This window comes from Cydia amplana, chromosome 7 (genome assembly GCF_948474715.1).
Source record: "Cydia amplana chromosome 7, ilCydAmpl1.1, whole genome shotgun sequence".
NCBI lineage: Eukaryota > Metazoa > Arthropoda > Insecta > Lepidoptera > Tortricidae > Cydia > Cydia amplana.
Genome location: NC_086075.1, coordinates 387,573 through 403,725, shown reverse-complemented (window position 1 = coordinate 403,725; position 16,153 = coordinate 387,573). Strand labels below are relative to the sequence as shown.

General features: G+C 37.6%; 1 protein-coding gene across 5 annotated transcripts; it reads left to right on the top strand.

Moving 5' to 3' along the window:
• Nucleotides 1-3,788: 3,788 nt before the first annotated feature.
• LOC134649336 (zinc finger protein 1) lies at nucleotides 3,789-15,256 on the top strand. Of its 5 annotated transcripts, none has more exons than XM_063504047.1 (4): nucleotides 3,789-3,859; nucleotides 10,759-10,937; nucleotides 11,211-13,239; nucleotides 13,497-15,256. In XM_063504047.1, exons 1-4 carry the CDS (start codon nucleotides 3,790-3,792, stop codon nucleotides 13,688-13,690), a joined length of 2,472 nt encoding a protein of 823 aa, XP_063360117.1. In that variant the 5' UTR covers nucleotide 3,789; the 3' UTR covers nucleotides 13,691-15,256. The 5 variants fall into 5 exon arrangements, with proteins under 5 accessions (XP_063360117.1, XP_063360113.1, XP_063360115.1 ...); XM_063504043.1 differs by lacking the exon at nucleotides 3,789-3,859 and adding an exon at nucleotides 4,112-4,276; XM_063504045.1 differs by lacking the exon at nucleotides 3,789-3,859 and adding an exon at nucleotides 4,113-4,276 and having other exon boundaries at nucleotides 10,759-10,919.
• The last annotated feature ends 897 nt before the right edge of the window (nucleotides 15,257-16,153 follow it).

Below are 16,153 nucleotides of genomic sequence, written 5' to 3'. Positions count from 1 at the left end.
CGGGCACGAAAACGGTATCGCAACGTTATCGATAAGTTCGACATAATGACCTTGCTTGATTGCATTGAGTACGAAACGAGATCGGCAATTTTAAAAACGACGTTATAAGGAATACGGGTTAACTGAACAAGTATAGTGAGTGGAATACTATTTTAATATATTTTTATTTCAAATAACATGGAGGTTATTAAGTTTCAGCGTAAATAAATAACAGTGCGACTTTCAGGCGTCCGAATTGGGAGATGAAAAACATTAAAAACATGACACGAATTCAGTTTTAATTACCTGTGCAACACGCTAGCTCGCAAATGAGTGCGTGCGTGTCAATAAGATATTGAAAACAATTTGATATTATATTTTACTATTCCGAACGCACCCCTTTGAAAACAAAAATTATATATGTTGTATATCAATAACATTATTATCAGCAAAATAACGTCGAAGTTGATACGATTCCGTGACAAAAAGTGACGAGGGGATATTGCATTTCCTGAGATAAATGACTATTTTGTCATATTTCTATTTTGTTTTAAAGTAATTGTCAGTGATCAACAGATCATAAACCAATGTTACCTGTAATTTTACAGACGCCAGATGTGGCGTTTGTTTACGACGGCGTGGGAACGTTGAGGAGGTACAATTAGATACAGATATACTAAGCGGGTGAAGTGTTCACAATTATCTGGACAGAACTTTATTAAAACTATAATAAAATTGCAAAATAAAACAGTGTAAAGTAATCGCGTAAAATTAATTCAAAATACATCTCCACGAGCGCTGCAAGAGTCTCAAAACTTCGGGATACCTATATTTTAATTCATACGCGATACATAGTTTTATTTCACAACATTACAGTAAAAACCAAGGCATATTTTAATTCCGTCAGTTATTATTTAAATTTGTTGTATTCTACTATGTGATTCTCTCTAAAATATATTTACATCAAGCAGTGAAACTACAAAATAAAAGAGACTATTTAGGCGACGACATAACAGCGTGGCTCCCATAACAGCGTGGCTCCGTCGCGTCGTAAGACCAAATAAATAAATAAATATACATACACACAAATCGACCTAGACCCACAGTAATCTCAATAAGGCTTGTGTTGTGGGTACTAAATAGACGGATCTATATCTAAATCCCTAAAGTCTTTTCCCCTATCGATGCATTCCCTAATATTGTTGGTCATAATGATCAGTTGTCCTAACACTAAAAACCCTAATTTTGGTTATCTTAATATTGTATACTTATCCTAATGTTATTATGCATATTTTCTTTTTTGCGAGGGTCACAGTTGAACCGTAACCTAACCCACTTTTGTGGCAGCAAGTTCTGAAACCTAACCATTTTTCAGAACCTTACATTATGGAAAATAATCGTTATGACAATTGATCATTATGGCATGTGCCCATTAGGACAAACCAGTTAGGGCAAGTGGTCTTTAGGACAAACGTTGTTAGGGATTCAGAATGACACCCTAAATAGACGACGATATATACACAGGGTGTTTGGTACATCGTTTACCAAATTAAAATGGCAGATAGGTTGAATAATTTGCTATCTTCTCATGCCTAGAAAAAAAAATTGCGTACGTTTTTTTCAGTTCTACGCTAGTTTTTCGTAAATTTCAAATTGTTACGTGCGCAGTTTAGTGAGAAAAACCGTGAGCATTTTTTTTCTAGCAATGAGTAGATACCAATAACTGTAGGTATAATAGATAGATAAAGATAAATACTTAAATAACATATTAAGTTAAATATCCTTACCGGGATTCGAACCCAGGAACTCCTGCTTCGTAGACAGGGTCACTACCGACTAGGCTAGGTTATCTGCTCATTACGATCTAAGAGTGCTGCAATCAACAGTCAACAGCATGTTGACGTGCAATGACGCGGTTTGGGTGTCAGAGGTCGGGAGGTCTAACAAGTATTTTACCAGTTTGTCTCATTTGATAAACAAGCTGAAATAATACGTACATATGTTTGTTTCTTTCCTTATGTGTGTATGAATTATAATAACTACCTGCGTCATTGGCTCTCGTCTAGTTGTAAATAGTAAATAATATACCTACCTAGATCTACATTAGGTTGATAAATTTCATTAGATACTTGAGCATATTAAAAATACATAAAAAATACTATATCAACGTGTACTACCTAACTGATACCTATTAGAGGTAGTTACTTGATTATAATTATACATTGAGTATATAATTAGTCAAAACTATGTACTATTTTTATCCTACGCCGTACCTAACTATCGTAAGGTTGGTTATCTCACAATCTTGATAGTAAATTAGAATAGGTTCTTCATAAAACAATTGTACGATAGGTAGATCAATTAGTACCTAATGTTAAAGACGACACTATAAAATGTACTTTTATGTAAAAAAGTTAAGTTACATGCCTCCCTACATTGAATATCTTAATAGTAGAGCTTATAACATTACAAGTCTCGGACCATAACAATGCTTCATTTAAATCAATACTTGTTCAAGTCCAAGCGCAATTTACCATAACGACATAAATAACTTGCATACCTCGATCCCACGAAATTCATAATAGCCAGTCCACATCTGTTTCTACCTAGCTTCATCAACCGTCGACTTTTATAAATTATAAATAGACGTAGTATATCAACTAAGACAAAGGCGGGAGTGACAATGCGTCTACAATGTCGAGGTGGTCCCGCGCACGTGTAACACACGTGGCACAAGGTGCTATTGTTTCTAAAGGTTACACAATTTACAACCGACACTGAAACTGCAATAAAAAAAACTATCTAAAATATAAAGCCATAGAGCTTAAATTAGGATGTGATGGTTGTTTAAGTTGGAGGTAGAGTTTATGAGGGTAGTATAGCTTTACCGCCACTCGATAGCTTTTGTCTTGAGATTTACAATGAGTTCCGTCGTTTTAATGTTTTTGCAGAACTTACTTCAATTTTTTTATGCTTAATTATTAACAATTCGGCACAAAATAATATTCAACCAATCCACAGCTATCACAGAACTATACAGTCAACTTTAAAATAGAACTAACACTTCATCAACCTGTCCTCGGCTTGATAGGTTACCTATACCTAGCATAGAATTTTAAAGATTCGTTCAAATATAGAATAGTCTAAAATAAAAATAAAACATGTACCTACCTACATAGGTATTATTCATATTATGCATAATATTTATTTATTTATTCGCTATTACAATTAAGGAAATAATAACTATATCAATATTGATTAATAGCAACATCTAAACAACAATACATATTAAAATATTATTATTCACAAAATGTAATACATACTATCATATTTATCTAATGTTCTGCATTTTCATGATTTCGTTTATGTAATAAAAAGTGTTGTCAATATTAAAAAGAGTGAAACTATCTTTTTTTTTTTCAGACGAGCTTTTATCAACGTTAATTTATACTACTGAAAGTTCCCTTACTAAAGATAACTAATGCTAAAATATTCATATACTAATAGTTAGGTAGGTAAGTAAACATTGAGTCATGCATAATACGCGGCAAAATGCCTATTCAGGTTGATGAAAATTAGAAAACCAAGTCCCCATTGACATATTCACAGTTCAAGGCAAACCATCGCGCGAAACGGTCGCCTGCTTCGCGCGTTGCATTATACCGGAAAACATAAGTAGGCTTTATTTATAATTAATAAATACAAGGAAATTAACTATATTAAAAATATTTTTTAGGTGTTATCATTAAAATAACTAAAAAAGGTTTTGTTCATTATAAATTAGTGAATATAAGTGTGTCAAACAAAATGATGTCGTATTATTGTTATACGGCAAACGAGCAGTATAGATACTCGGCCTACAGCATATATGATGCACTAGGTAAGTTACTTCACTTAAGTACATATATATTACATCATATCATAAGCTTCATTACGTTAATTTATCTAACGTTGACGTAGATTTAATCTTATTTATCGTACCTACGAAATGGCACATTCCATTATGTCTCTGCGATAGCATAAATTAAATACTGAATCAATTTGCACTATGTACCAACAACATAATTATAATTGCGCAAACAAGATTAGCGAAACGTTTATAACACCTAGTCGTAGCAATAACAAATCAGAACCATTCGTAGTCCCATTGGCTACATAACGATGACCGCAGATCCGTCCGCGTTTAACGCGCCGCGAGACTCCCAGCGCCATCTAGTGACCGAAAGCCGAACTAAAAGTGCAACGGCTGCTCCGCTCGCCCCTGCACGCGCGGCCGCTTATCGGCCTCGCACGGAAGGTACGACGTCCGACCAGATAGTAATTTCATTGAAACATCAACACTATTCTCATTGATTAAGTGTAAATATTTTTTTGTCGTATCATAATTTTAATTACTCAGTGATAAAAGCGCTACTTAACGTTGTATTGTATTTATAAAGCGTTAAAATTACTTGTCATAATCATTAGAGACGAGTACGACAAATGAAAGGTGCCAAATTAATGAGCCACGTCTTCGTCTCGTATGAGTTGCGATACTTTGGCAGATAGAGACAGGTAGAGCATCAATGGGAAGGTGGAGCGTCGAGCGGTATGTAAATAAACAATTGTATAGGCGGTATATTAGCGGTTTAAAAAAAGGAGAGTGCAGAGGTGTTATAATATAATCGGTGTGTGTCATTCTCATTATCGAGTCCGGTGATAGCTCGCACGGTGCACGGTGCCTTGCTAGCTCTACTAATTAAGTATAGGTGGGGGGAAGGGGCGGCGCGGGACGCGCGGAGGCAGGGCGGGGCGAAGGCGGGCCGCTTCATTCCGCCGCGCGCCGCGCCGCCGCTCGCACGTCAGTCCGCGCGCGCGGGCCATGGTCGCGAGAACCGATGAGAGCATGTTCGGGTGCTATGGTGACAGCTACTCGTACCGCCTGTGGAGCCTGGCCAACGTGTGGGGCGCCTGCCGATGTGAGTAGCGCGCCGGTGCCGCAGAACCAAGACTCGACCCCGCTGACGTCAGCGGAGGCTGTGATATCTCCGTGTAGTAGATAGATAACGCAGTGTCCACGCGAAGTGCGTATCGCGGGTAGTGTGTGAACAGAGGTGTCGCTCCATGAAAGTGCAGAGCCCTCTTATGGGAGTTGGCGGTTTGTACGAATGCTTGGCGGCCGGTTGGCTTGCGGACATGAGGAGTAAGCAAGTCCCGACATCCACCACCTCCGCCAGGCGGCTCGCGGCCTTAAGTAAGCTTCCTTTCTTTTTGTTTTTATTTGCATTTTCTATCTGTTTATTGACTTTACCCAATGTTCTATTCTTGTTATTCTTTTATTGTGCAACTCGCGACCGATTGCTCTATTATAAATATTCAATTGTGCGCAGTCTACAATCATAAATACTGTGTTAATCCCCAAAATGGAATAAAATTTAAGTATAAAATTGTTCTTTAATAACTTGTGTTTTGTCAAGTTGAAGCGAGCGTAAATTAAAAAAAAAAGTAAAAATTTTACAGCAAAGTTCCCCCATTAGAAAATCAGGTGAGAATGATATCACCTCAGCCGCATTAAAAATAAAACTCGAGCACATCTTCATTAGAAGTAACCTTCGTGTTCGGTAATCTCCCCTCGGTCCCTCGGGATATAATTCATCCACTTGAGAATCGGGAACAGGTACACACAGACTTGAAAGAAAGTTTCGTTTGTCGAGGGGAACCCGCTCGCTTTCACCGTCTTAAAACGTAAATGATTATGTTGTTTTAATTCATTTTGCTTTTTCTCTTACTTTTTATTTCTTCTTCTTTGAGTGCCGCCTGTCTGGAGTGGATATAGAAATAATAGGGCCGGTTAATACAGTACAGTGCGTTGAGATGAGAAAGTTCGTGGAACGTATGAATAAATTAGTGCAAGTTCGTTTTATCGTTTTCCGTGGAGCGACCGCTTCCGGGCTGTGCGCTTAATAACATTACCGACCGCTGGACATGCGATTATACATGAAAAAAAGTGTTCATTCATGTAGAACAAAATATTTGCTTCATGCATAAATTGTGCAAATGTTCGCGCATGTTATAACGTTTGAATGATATGAAATGGTTACCGATAATAGAACCTGTTAAACGTTAACCTAAATCTTACATATTTCCACGTTCCTAAAATCAGTTACGTTTGAACGTTATTTTTATGAAAAGTGGTTTTGATTTTATAGCTAAAAGTTTTATCAAATTTATCACATCACCCAACTCATTAACTAATAGTATCAGTGCATAAAGTGAATGTCTTAAGCTACCAGAAAAACAAGTCATTAGAAATGGTGTTGTTATCAGTGTAAATGTAAGCTTCGTCAATAGGTGCTTCGCTAATCGCCTATTTATGGAGTTTAAAGCACAAACAAAATTAACGTTGACAAGCAAACGCGGTAATCGCTCGCCAAACAGCGTTACCGATCACGCGTGTGACTCATTGATGGATGAATCCAATAGGTAACGGATGCTGGAAATAATATAGGGAAGATAGTATCTACCCAACTGTTATTGGTGATGGATATTGTCCTTTTATTTTAGAGGAATGCTTTCATTTTAAAATAACTGTGTAGATTAATTCCTGTAGGTCAAATAACGTACCAACTTTAATTTCCATTTGTGTACATTGTTTTAATTCTATGGTATTTTTTCACATTTTATTGAATGAACTTTCTTTCCATTACCTTCATTCACTATTCTGTCAGTTTTGTAAACAGTGAGAAACCAATGCTTTTTATTTATCTATTTATACAAGGAATTTATAGGATCTTCATAATTGAGGTTTTTCTTCAAAATAATAAATATTTCTTAATTGTTTTATGGATATAAAAGACGAAGAATGTTATGCGTGCAGTTTAGAACTAAAACTATGTAGCGGAACTTATTGAGAAATAGGTAAAAAAAGAGGTTTTGGTGATTTTGTAACAGATATCACAACCACATTCTAGTAGGTATCTATTTGCAATCATGAAATATAATTAAATGTTTAATCACTGGAGACAGGCGTCCTAAATACATACGACAAAAATACTTGCGTTACGTGCTTTATCTATTTGCATCCAATATATTATAAATAATAAAATAAATACCCAGGTAGAGTCAAAAACGTTATTTACAATAAGTACCTACTTCAATAAGTACATTACAAATTCATATTATTAAAAACATAATTATTTTAAGGTGTACCTATTTACTATTATAGTGTGTGTTGTTATAAGAACTAAATACTAGAATTATTAATAGATATCTATTCAAAAACATCACAATTATTCACCAAATGTGCCTATGTTAATTGTGACGATTTCAGTGGCATTGTGCAGTAAGTACGTTATTTAGACTTTGGCACCGTTATCAATGGCATTTCCCGGCGTAGGTAGAAGTACACGTCCTGCCTCATTACTAGGTAAATAACCCGTGCATTTCCTGTACATTTCAGATAAGCACTTTGGATGTTATACTCACCTACCTAATTACTTTTAGGTACCTACCTACAAGAAATCATAACCATACTTTGTCCATTATTAGCGCCAAATATTCGTGTAGAAACTAGTTCATCGAATCTTACGATGTACAAATTAATATAAAAAAAATCTATTCTACCTATTCTATTCATCATCATCAGTTCTTTCATGATAGACAGTTACATAATGCGTTTGCATTTATGTCAAGAATATACTAATATAGGTATATCATGATTATCAAAATAAAAAAAACTATACTACTAACTATTAATAAAATAAACTCATTGATTGATTGAAATTAAAATAATAATCGTAATAGATATTGTTAACAATGCCAATGATTAAATCAAATTGTAGCTCCAATAAGGATTGTCATTACAATTAAATAAGAGTAAGTAGGTAAATAGTCATAAAGACATAAATCCAAAATAAAAATGTACAATGCCAAAACTTACAAAAGATAGGAACAATAAAAAAAGTTATTGAATCTCCAATGATAGCCGTTTTCGAGTCAAAAAAGAAAACAGGCGCAGAACTATATCCGCAAAATTACAAGTTGCTGGCTATAGAGAAAACAAAGGCACGAAACATGTGCTATAATGTTACTAACACGGACGTCCTTTCGGTGTAAAAATACTACGGTTAGAACAACAAAGCCGACCGCAGATCATAAAACAGAAGCGCACTACAATTGAACAAATAGCGCGCGTCCAAACAATTCGATAGTTCTCTCAGCGCGCAATTACAATTCCCGAGACGTTACAACATGGTGTCTGGCGGGCGGAGTTTTTTCACTGACACAGGTGCGACCAATCAACGTCCGTGTGTGCAACAATCGGGCTCTTATCTGCGCGCTTGTGTGCGTGTGATAATTGTTATTTACTCTAACAGGCAATAGGAAGCGAGACTTCGTAGTGTGCGTAAGGTTTTTTATCAGCGGTTAACGGACGCACTTGCCCGTGCGCAGATTACTCGACGTAGGTGTTTTATCCGTTCTACCTACATGTTGACATGTTTTATGTGAATTCTAATGCGATTTATAGCGGGCGCCGAATGGAAAAATTGGCCCGGTGTTTTATAAGCAATTCTGTTATGCAGTTGGCTTTGGCATACAACGTTAATAAAGCAAAAGTTTGCTTTTAATAAATCGTATAAATACTATAAGTAGGTATTATTAACGTAAACGGTTTTAATTGAGTTTTTTTTTAAATAAAAATTTGACTCATTTGATTTCATACTACATATTAGGTACAGACACATTGTAGAGTTAAGGACACCTTTTTTCGCATTTCATTTAGTAGTAGGTATGTACCTACCTACTTATAGAAATAAAATAAATGTTCAAAAAATACCTAAGTCTTTCAATAATCTGCATTCGTATTTACGGATTTATTGTTTATTACAAACGTATTTATAGTTAACTAAAAACAAAGCATGTATTGTTAATCGAGTTGATTTTATTAGCAAATAACACGACTTCTTCGAATATTGTTTGAATTTTATTTCAGCCGTAGAGCTACGCACGGCGGGACTGTCAGCGCCATCTGTTGGCGAGTAGCGGAACTATTCCTCCCCTAAGATAATTCGGAAACTCTTCGTTTGAGCAACGAAGAGTTTCTGAATTATCTTGCGATGTAATTCATGCTTTTATAAATAGACAGTTAAGTAATTGTAATTAGTGTAAAAGTTTAGTAATTTTAAACTTAACGTTTATAACTAATATCAATTATACAAATTTTCGCATATTGTTGATAATTTTAACAAACCGTTTGCAAGAGGAGTGTTCTAATGGAGAAAATTTTAGATTTACTTGAAAGATTATAGTTTTACATAAATTATAATCAATCATGGAAAGACGTGTAAGATTTTTTTTTGTCGACGTTACCCTCCTAATTTAGGCAAACTCCGTTCACTGGGGCCAACCTGTATTTTAGTAGAGGAAAATGTAAAGAAAAACGGAAATTCTTACAAATGTACGTAACTGTTTAAAACTCATGCGGACAACAATTTAAATTTAAGTATTGTAGTAGTGAAGTAGAGGAGTATAGGTACCTAATAAATAAGTTAGGTTATGATTAAGGTTTTCAAATGATACAAGGTGAATAGAAGTAGATATACCTAGTAAATAGTTTTGTACTTTATATCGTTATATTTCCTGGTTTAACGCAAATTTCATTGTAATAATAGGCATATTTCCAATTTAAATTTAGTAATTTAGGAATAGTTTACAAACAGCATAACTATTCCGGACATCATGTCATGTGTTAAAGAGTAACCGTTCATTCAATAAGCCAAATGTACAGTGGATATTGCGCTATCATTTATGTTTAGCGAAGCTTTATTTAGGTATTCACTATCACCTCGCCCGTAAAGGGGAACGGTCGGTTTACGAGGCCGTATTTTCTAAAATTCAATACCGGTGTCCGATCGCGGATTACGGCCAGCTTGCGTGCAGTTACGTTATTCCAAAAGCAGAGGTCAAAGCTCGGAACTAGTGTAAAATACGCTTTTTGATTACGCGTAGTTGGTATGGATGGAACTTGTAGTTATTCTGGTTCACCTGAGCAGTGGCTATGTATGGAAAGCAATGGTTACCCACCAGCTTGCACCGTAACTCGCAGCATACAGCGACGCTCGATCTAATTAATACGTCCGAACGTTGTTTTGCTCTTTATTATATTTGATTTACGACGCGCGCCCGCCAGCGGTGCTTTTAAAAACGTTATTACGCGGGAAAATGGGCCGTATTACCGATATAACCGACTCCAAATTGAATTGTTGCCGTGTTTGTTTTTACAACGCCGCCGTAAAGGTGTCCGCGATAATTTTAATCGTCGACAACGCGATTGTATTGTTTCCAATTGGGCTTTTATGATGCGTACTACACGGGGATCGTGCCGCACAGCCGCTGTCGTGTTTGCAGTGTAATTAACGATAATTTAACGGCAAATATGGCGTCAATGACATTGGATTATCGCTCCCATTGTCTTGACTATTCTTTACGAGAGCTTTTTATTTAATTAAAGCAATTTAATCCTATGTACAGTCACGGAATTTGAAGGTTTGTCACTTTTGAACCTTTTGGAACTTCCACGCGACTGTAACTTACTGGTCACTAGCTTTCGTGACATGTACCTAATGACCGAAAACTTAAACCTAGTGAGAACCAAATTATTGAATTAATATAATTAGGTTAATACAGCAGCGTGTAGTTTGAAAATAAGAGCGTAAATTCCAATAAGTAGCGGCAACTGCGTTTGTGACTCTCTGAACTCAAATCGAAATACATGCTAAATATATATCTCGCTTGTTACAGTCCGCCCTCTGTCGGGCGAGAGCAAGCCGCCGGACGAGGAGGAGGACCGCGGCTCCCCGCTGGGCCCGGGCGGGCCGTTCTCCTGCAGCCAGTGCCGCGGCGCCTACCCCACCAGAGAGCAGCTCGAGCGCCACGAGACGCTGCACTCGCCCAACACTCAGGTGGATACTGTCAAATATGTTAGTGCATTGTATATACTGCCTCTTATGAGTCGCTATGTAAGATTCAATATTGCAGTCTTTCGCAGTCCATTTTAGCGACTACAAAACATATGATTGCCTATAAACTAACTTTTCGCTTCTAGTTACTCTCAAATATATATGTATCTTAGTACAACTTAACCTAGTATCAATGATGACAGAGAGTTGACTATACTGTAAAAAAGACTGTATTGTTTTGAAATAATTTAGACCATGCTACTGTAAAACTAACTAAGCTCGTATTGTCAACAGGCCTGCAAGATTTGCCACAAAAGCTTTGCAAATGTATACCGACTGCAGCGGCATATGATAAGCCACGATGAGAGCGCGAACCTTCGCAAGTTCAAATGCAACGACTGCGACAAAGCCTTTAAGTTTAAGCACCATTTGAAAGAGCACCTCCGCATACATTCCGGAGAGAAGCCATTTGAATGTGCAAACTGCGGAAAGAAATTCTCGCATTCCGGCTCTTACTCTTCGCATATGACTTCCAAGAAGTGTTTGGTTATGAACCTCAAGATGGGCCGCATAAAACCTAATAACCCCGCACTTAACCCTGACCGAAGCCCTTCACGCAAGCGCGCCAACGCAATGGCTAGCCAATTAAACAATAACATCGCCCCTAATGGAAGCTCCTTCCTTCCAATCCTTCCCAAATACAACGAGGCAGCGTTCTTTGCCAACATGTCACAAGACAACGGCTTCCATCGCTCGCCGCTCGGCAGAATGCCATTCTACATACCTCCCGGTATGCCCATGAGCCCAGCGAATGGCATCGCCCCATACAGTTTCCCAGCGCCACTTACCCAGTTACTTGAGCAACTCGCTTCATCGCAATACTACCAAAGTAAAATAGAAAACCCTATGAGCCCAAAACGGAGCCCCCATCCAACGGATCCTGAGGACATGATCGAAGAAGTGACTGAAGAAGACGATAAGCGCTCAGAGGGAAGCGCTGAACTAGTTATGGACATAGAAGATGAAGAGGCAGTCGCTATTAAAAAAGAACGTGAGGAACGAGAATGTGATCTGAGACCACCCACTCGTAACTTAGATACCGTCCCCTTAAACAATAATGGCCTTGAAGCCGACAACAACCAACCTTTCAACACGATATTAGAATCCGTTAGCGCATCAGTAACTAAACATTTCTTCAGAGCTAATATGGAAAAGATGTCTCCTATGTCGGGAAGCGTCTGCCCGAGCATAGAGTCGCCGCCGACCCCGCACGTCATCATCAAAGACGAGCCCGACGATTTACACAAATGCTTAAAATGCAACGCTATTTTCAGAAATAAAAGCGATTTATTAGACCACGAGAAGGCGTATTGTGGAAATTTATTAACATTTAGAAAGCACGAGGGCTTGGCGGCACAGGTTGAAGAAACGGTAGCGCTCAATAGACTAGAAGCCGAGATGCGGGCATCCATCCAAAGCGGAGTCAGTGCCAGCGAGGACGAAGATTTCACGAGAGAAGGCCGCGACGAGAAAAACTCCACTAATGATGACGTCCGGAAAATCAGAGTTCGAACCAACTTAACCGACGAGCAGCAGGCGATTCTGAAACAGCACTATGCTATTAACCCTCAACCAAAACGCGAGGAATTCAAAAAGATCGCTCAGGAAATCGGTCTTCATAATAGAGTAGTGCAAGTCTGGTTCCAAAATAACAGGGCGAGAGTTCGAAGAATGACACAGACCGTAGCAGTGTACGATCAGCCTTTAGACCTGTCGACCAAAAAGAGCGCGTCAGTGACTTCGAGTCCATCGCCGTCGCCCTGCAGCATTTCCGTCACACATTCCGACTCCGAGGAAGCGGTCAACCTGAGCCAGAAATCCTCGCGCAGCACGACGCCCCACCGCAACAACTACTTGAACACGTACCCACATTCCAATTGTTCTTCATCGTCCTTCACAGACTTCCGCCTGTCGCCGTCGCCGGGGGAGTTAGGAGCCCAGAAACGGCCTTTAGCTCAGAAACTGAACCCTACAATACCGATGGACAAGCTGTTACAATACAACGATATAGCGAATACCCGGTCTCCTATCCTTAATATGCATATGGACGGGCGCGCGCCTGGGCTAAGTCCGTCGTACGAGCGACCGCTGTGGGGAGAGGAGATGCTTGCCCATAACGACTATGACGACGAAGGGCCGGTACTTAAGAAGAATAAGCTGAAGATGGAGTATAAGGAGGGCGAGGGCCAGTTCGTATGCGACCAGTGCGACAAGACCTTCGTTAAACAGAGCTCGCTAGCGCGGCACAAGTACGAACACTCAGGTGAGGCTCTTTAACTATTCGAATCATTTACTGTTTCTCCTATTATGTGAGTAATAATATAAAATTATTACACCACTATTTCAAATTAGGTAGCTACCTATATAAAACATTTGTAGACGGAATTCAGAACTAGCTCTTCAGCCAACAACATCGTTCAACGTTTTCATAGTTTTATTTCATGAGTAACTATCCCGGTAGCCGAAGACAATATTAGCTCTTCAGCATTTGTAAATAATCAATGTTTGTCTGTTGCGCAGGTCAGCGGCCGTACAAGTGCGTGGAGTGCCCGAAAGCCTTCAAACACAAGCACCACCTGACGGAGCACAAGCGGCTGCACACCGGCGAGAAGCCGTTCCAGTGCTGCAAGTGCCTCAAGAAGTTCTCGCACTCCGGCTCCTACTCCCAGCACATGAACCACCGCTTCGCCATCTGCAAACCCTACCGGGACTAGGTCTCGCGAGTCTCAACCACGCTGCTTACTTAATTTACCTCAGAGCGTGCTGCCATACTGCATAATACTCATAATACTCAAGTATTCGTCGCCCGGTATTTTCGTTTCGAAGTTAATTAATATTGCTCAACGTCATATTTTTATACGGTAGAGTACGAATCCCCTATTTATATTGTATAGTGCCAAATATACCAAAGGAATGTGCCATGCTAATGCCAAAAATTTTATCGCGTTAACATTTTATCTCTTTAAAAGTATACCTATAGTTTTATGTGCCAAATACCAAAGGCCGGTACCTGTAGCATAATACTCGATAAATGTAATGTTGTTCTTCTTTATATTTATTATTATTGCCATATATAAATATGTAATAAGCTAGATGTTCTGTTTAAAGTTTATTTGTAGGATCGCGACGCGAACGCAGGCCCGCGGCCCACGCCGCGCTGCCCATGTGATGACAATATTCTAGAGTTATAACACTGATATTAATAATTTTCCTCGTATCTACCACTACCATGTATATAATTGAACAATATACGTACAACAGAGTACCTACGTGTCGCGAAGACCGTTGACCGACAGCCGACGAAGGCACTAAGGCCTGGGCGTCTAATAGGCCAAAAGCCTATCCTGTTACGAAAATAAATTTTATAAATAATAGTTTAAGGTTCTCGTAATACTTTAGATAGATTCAATCTTAAATAAGTCTTAAGCATTCCATAATACTCCTATGGGATCTCTGCTGTGTTTAAAAAACTCTTTCGATTAGTCCAAAGATTAGCATGTAGGTAATGTGTAAATAATTCGTGTTGTAAATATTGTAAGAGTTATCTGTACATATGCTCGCTTGCTCTCTAAAGTCCGTTTGTGGCTTCTCCTGCCGCATCTGACACAATCAATATGGTGACAATAATAAACGATTTCGATTATTAAACCCAATAGGATTAAATATATTATGTATAATTAAACTCTACCTATAGTTCTTAAAATCCGATAAGGTTTCACAACGATTTTACTCAGTAAACTAATTCAAGATTCTGTCTTCACTACCTCCGTAGCGCCGTTTTATTTCACTTAATACTGCGATAAAATATATTTGGATAATAATTTAATGTAGCTATTAATGAGATTTACAATTAAACAAAAACCGCCATTTTGAAATGTACTTAACTAAGTTTTATTTCACTTATTAAGTGCTTTAAGAACCGAATTCTAAAAATGATCACCCTACAGCAGTATAATAGAACAGAAAGTTCCTAAGCAAAAAACATTAAAATTAGAGATATTTAAATACCTAATAATTATTTCTATATGTTCTAATATAGTAAGTAGAATCAATTTTTCTGAAAGGTTTCAAAGCAACGAATTACAATAATGAATAACGAACAGTATATAGTTACTTTATCATTTAGTAAGTTTAGTATTTACCTACATTAGAAATTACCACAGTATTTGAACACCATCAAAATTCATGAACCATTGGAGCCACAACATTGTTATTAAAAGCAGTATTTTAAATTCAGACAATGTCGATTAAGACATTTCTATCATTTTATCAGTGTAATTATGATATAATCAAAGATCAATTACAGTTTGGGAATTTTTCGAGCAAAATATACCTGTTTTAATTGATTTTCAATGTACCTACTTCAAAATGTGTTAAATTGAATGAAGCCCGTTTGAAACATTTCATATTTTATCATGCCTAATTCTAGTTTAGTTTTATGTAATTATAATTTGACGTTGGATAAGTGATTTCCAAATCACCTGGTGGGCTAGGGAAACCAAAGATTAGTTATGTGTTAGTTCGATGCGGACTTGTACCATATAGCATCCCATCACATTTAGTTTTTATAGTTAGTTTTAGTTTTGTGCCAAAAATATTTAAGACTTAAAATAATTTTATACATATTGTAAGTGAAATTTTATTTTTACATGGAATGGCATATGTACTGTGGCAATGTTTAGTTACTTGTGCAATCATTATTGCGACAAAAGTATTTCTTCCTTTGTGAGTCCACGATAGGTTTAGTGGTAATGATAAGCCAATGTGAATTCCTATTGCCATATTGTGTTTGTTGTATTGTATGGATGTATGGGAGCGAGAGCTCGGGCCGGTTGCTGATCATTTGTTAATAATAAGTACTCTAGATTGTTAAACTTACCCATAGATTAACATGTGTTAAAATATTACCTATATAAATTATAGTAATTCATTTTACTTGATATTATAATGTATATTGAATTTATGAATATTAAAATTATATATATTGACAATTCAGTGCAAAAGTTCTGTTTTATTTTATTATTTGAAGTGTCTTCCCCAATGCAAGAAACACTTTTCTTAGAAAGCTAAGTGTGATTTCACTAAGAGCTGATACAGACAGACTGCAATTTGTATGGGAACTGCACGCCAACTGCAATGTCGGTGTGCAGTTCCATTACTAGTTGCAGTTGGGTTGC

Bases quoted from the DNA above. Each gene is read 5' to 3' on its own strand.
- LOC134649336 (XM_063504043.1), top strand. From the start codon at position 4,141: ATGACCGCAGATCCGTCCGCGTTTAACGCGCCGCGAGACTCCCAGCGC. The intron at 10,938-11,210 runs GTTAGTGCATTG...TATTGTCAACAG, and splicing joins AGGTGGATACTGTCAAATAT to GCCTGCAAGATTTGCCACAA. The intron at 13,240-13,496 runs GTGAGGCTCTTT...TCTGTTGCGCAG, and splicing joins GCACAAGTACGAACACTCAG to GTCAGCGGCCGTACAAGTGC.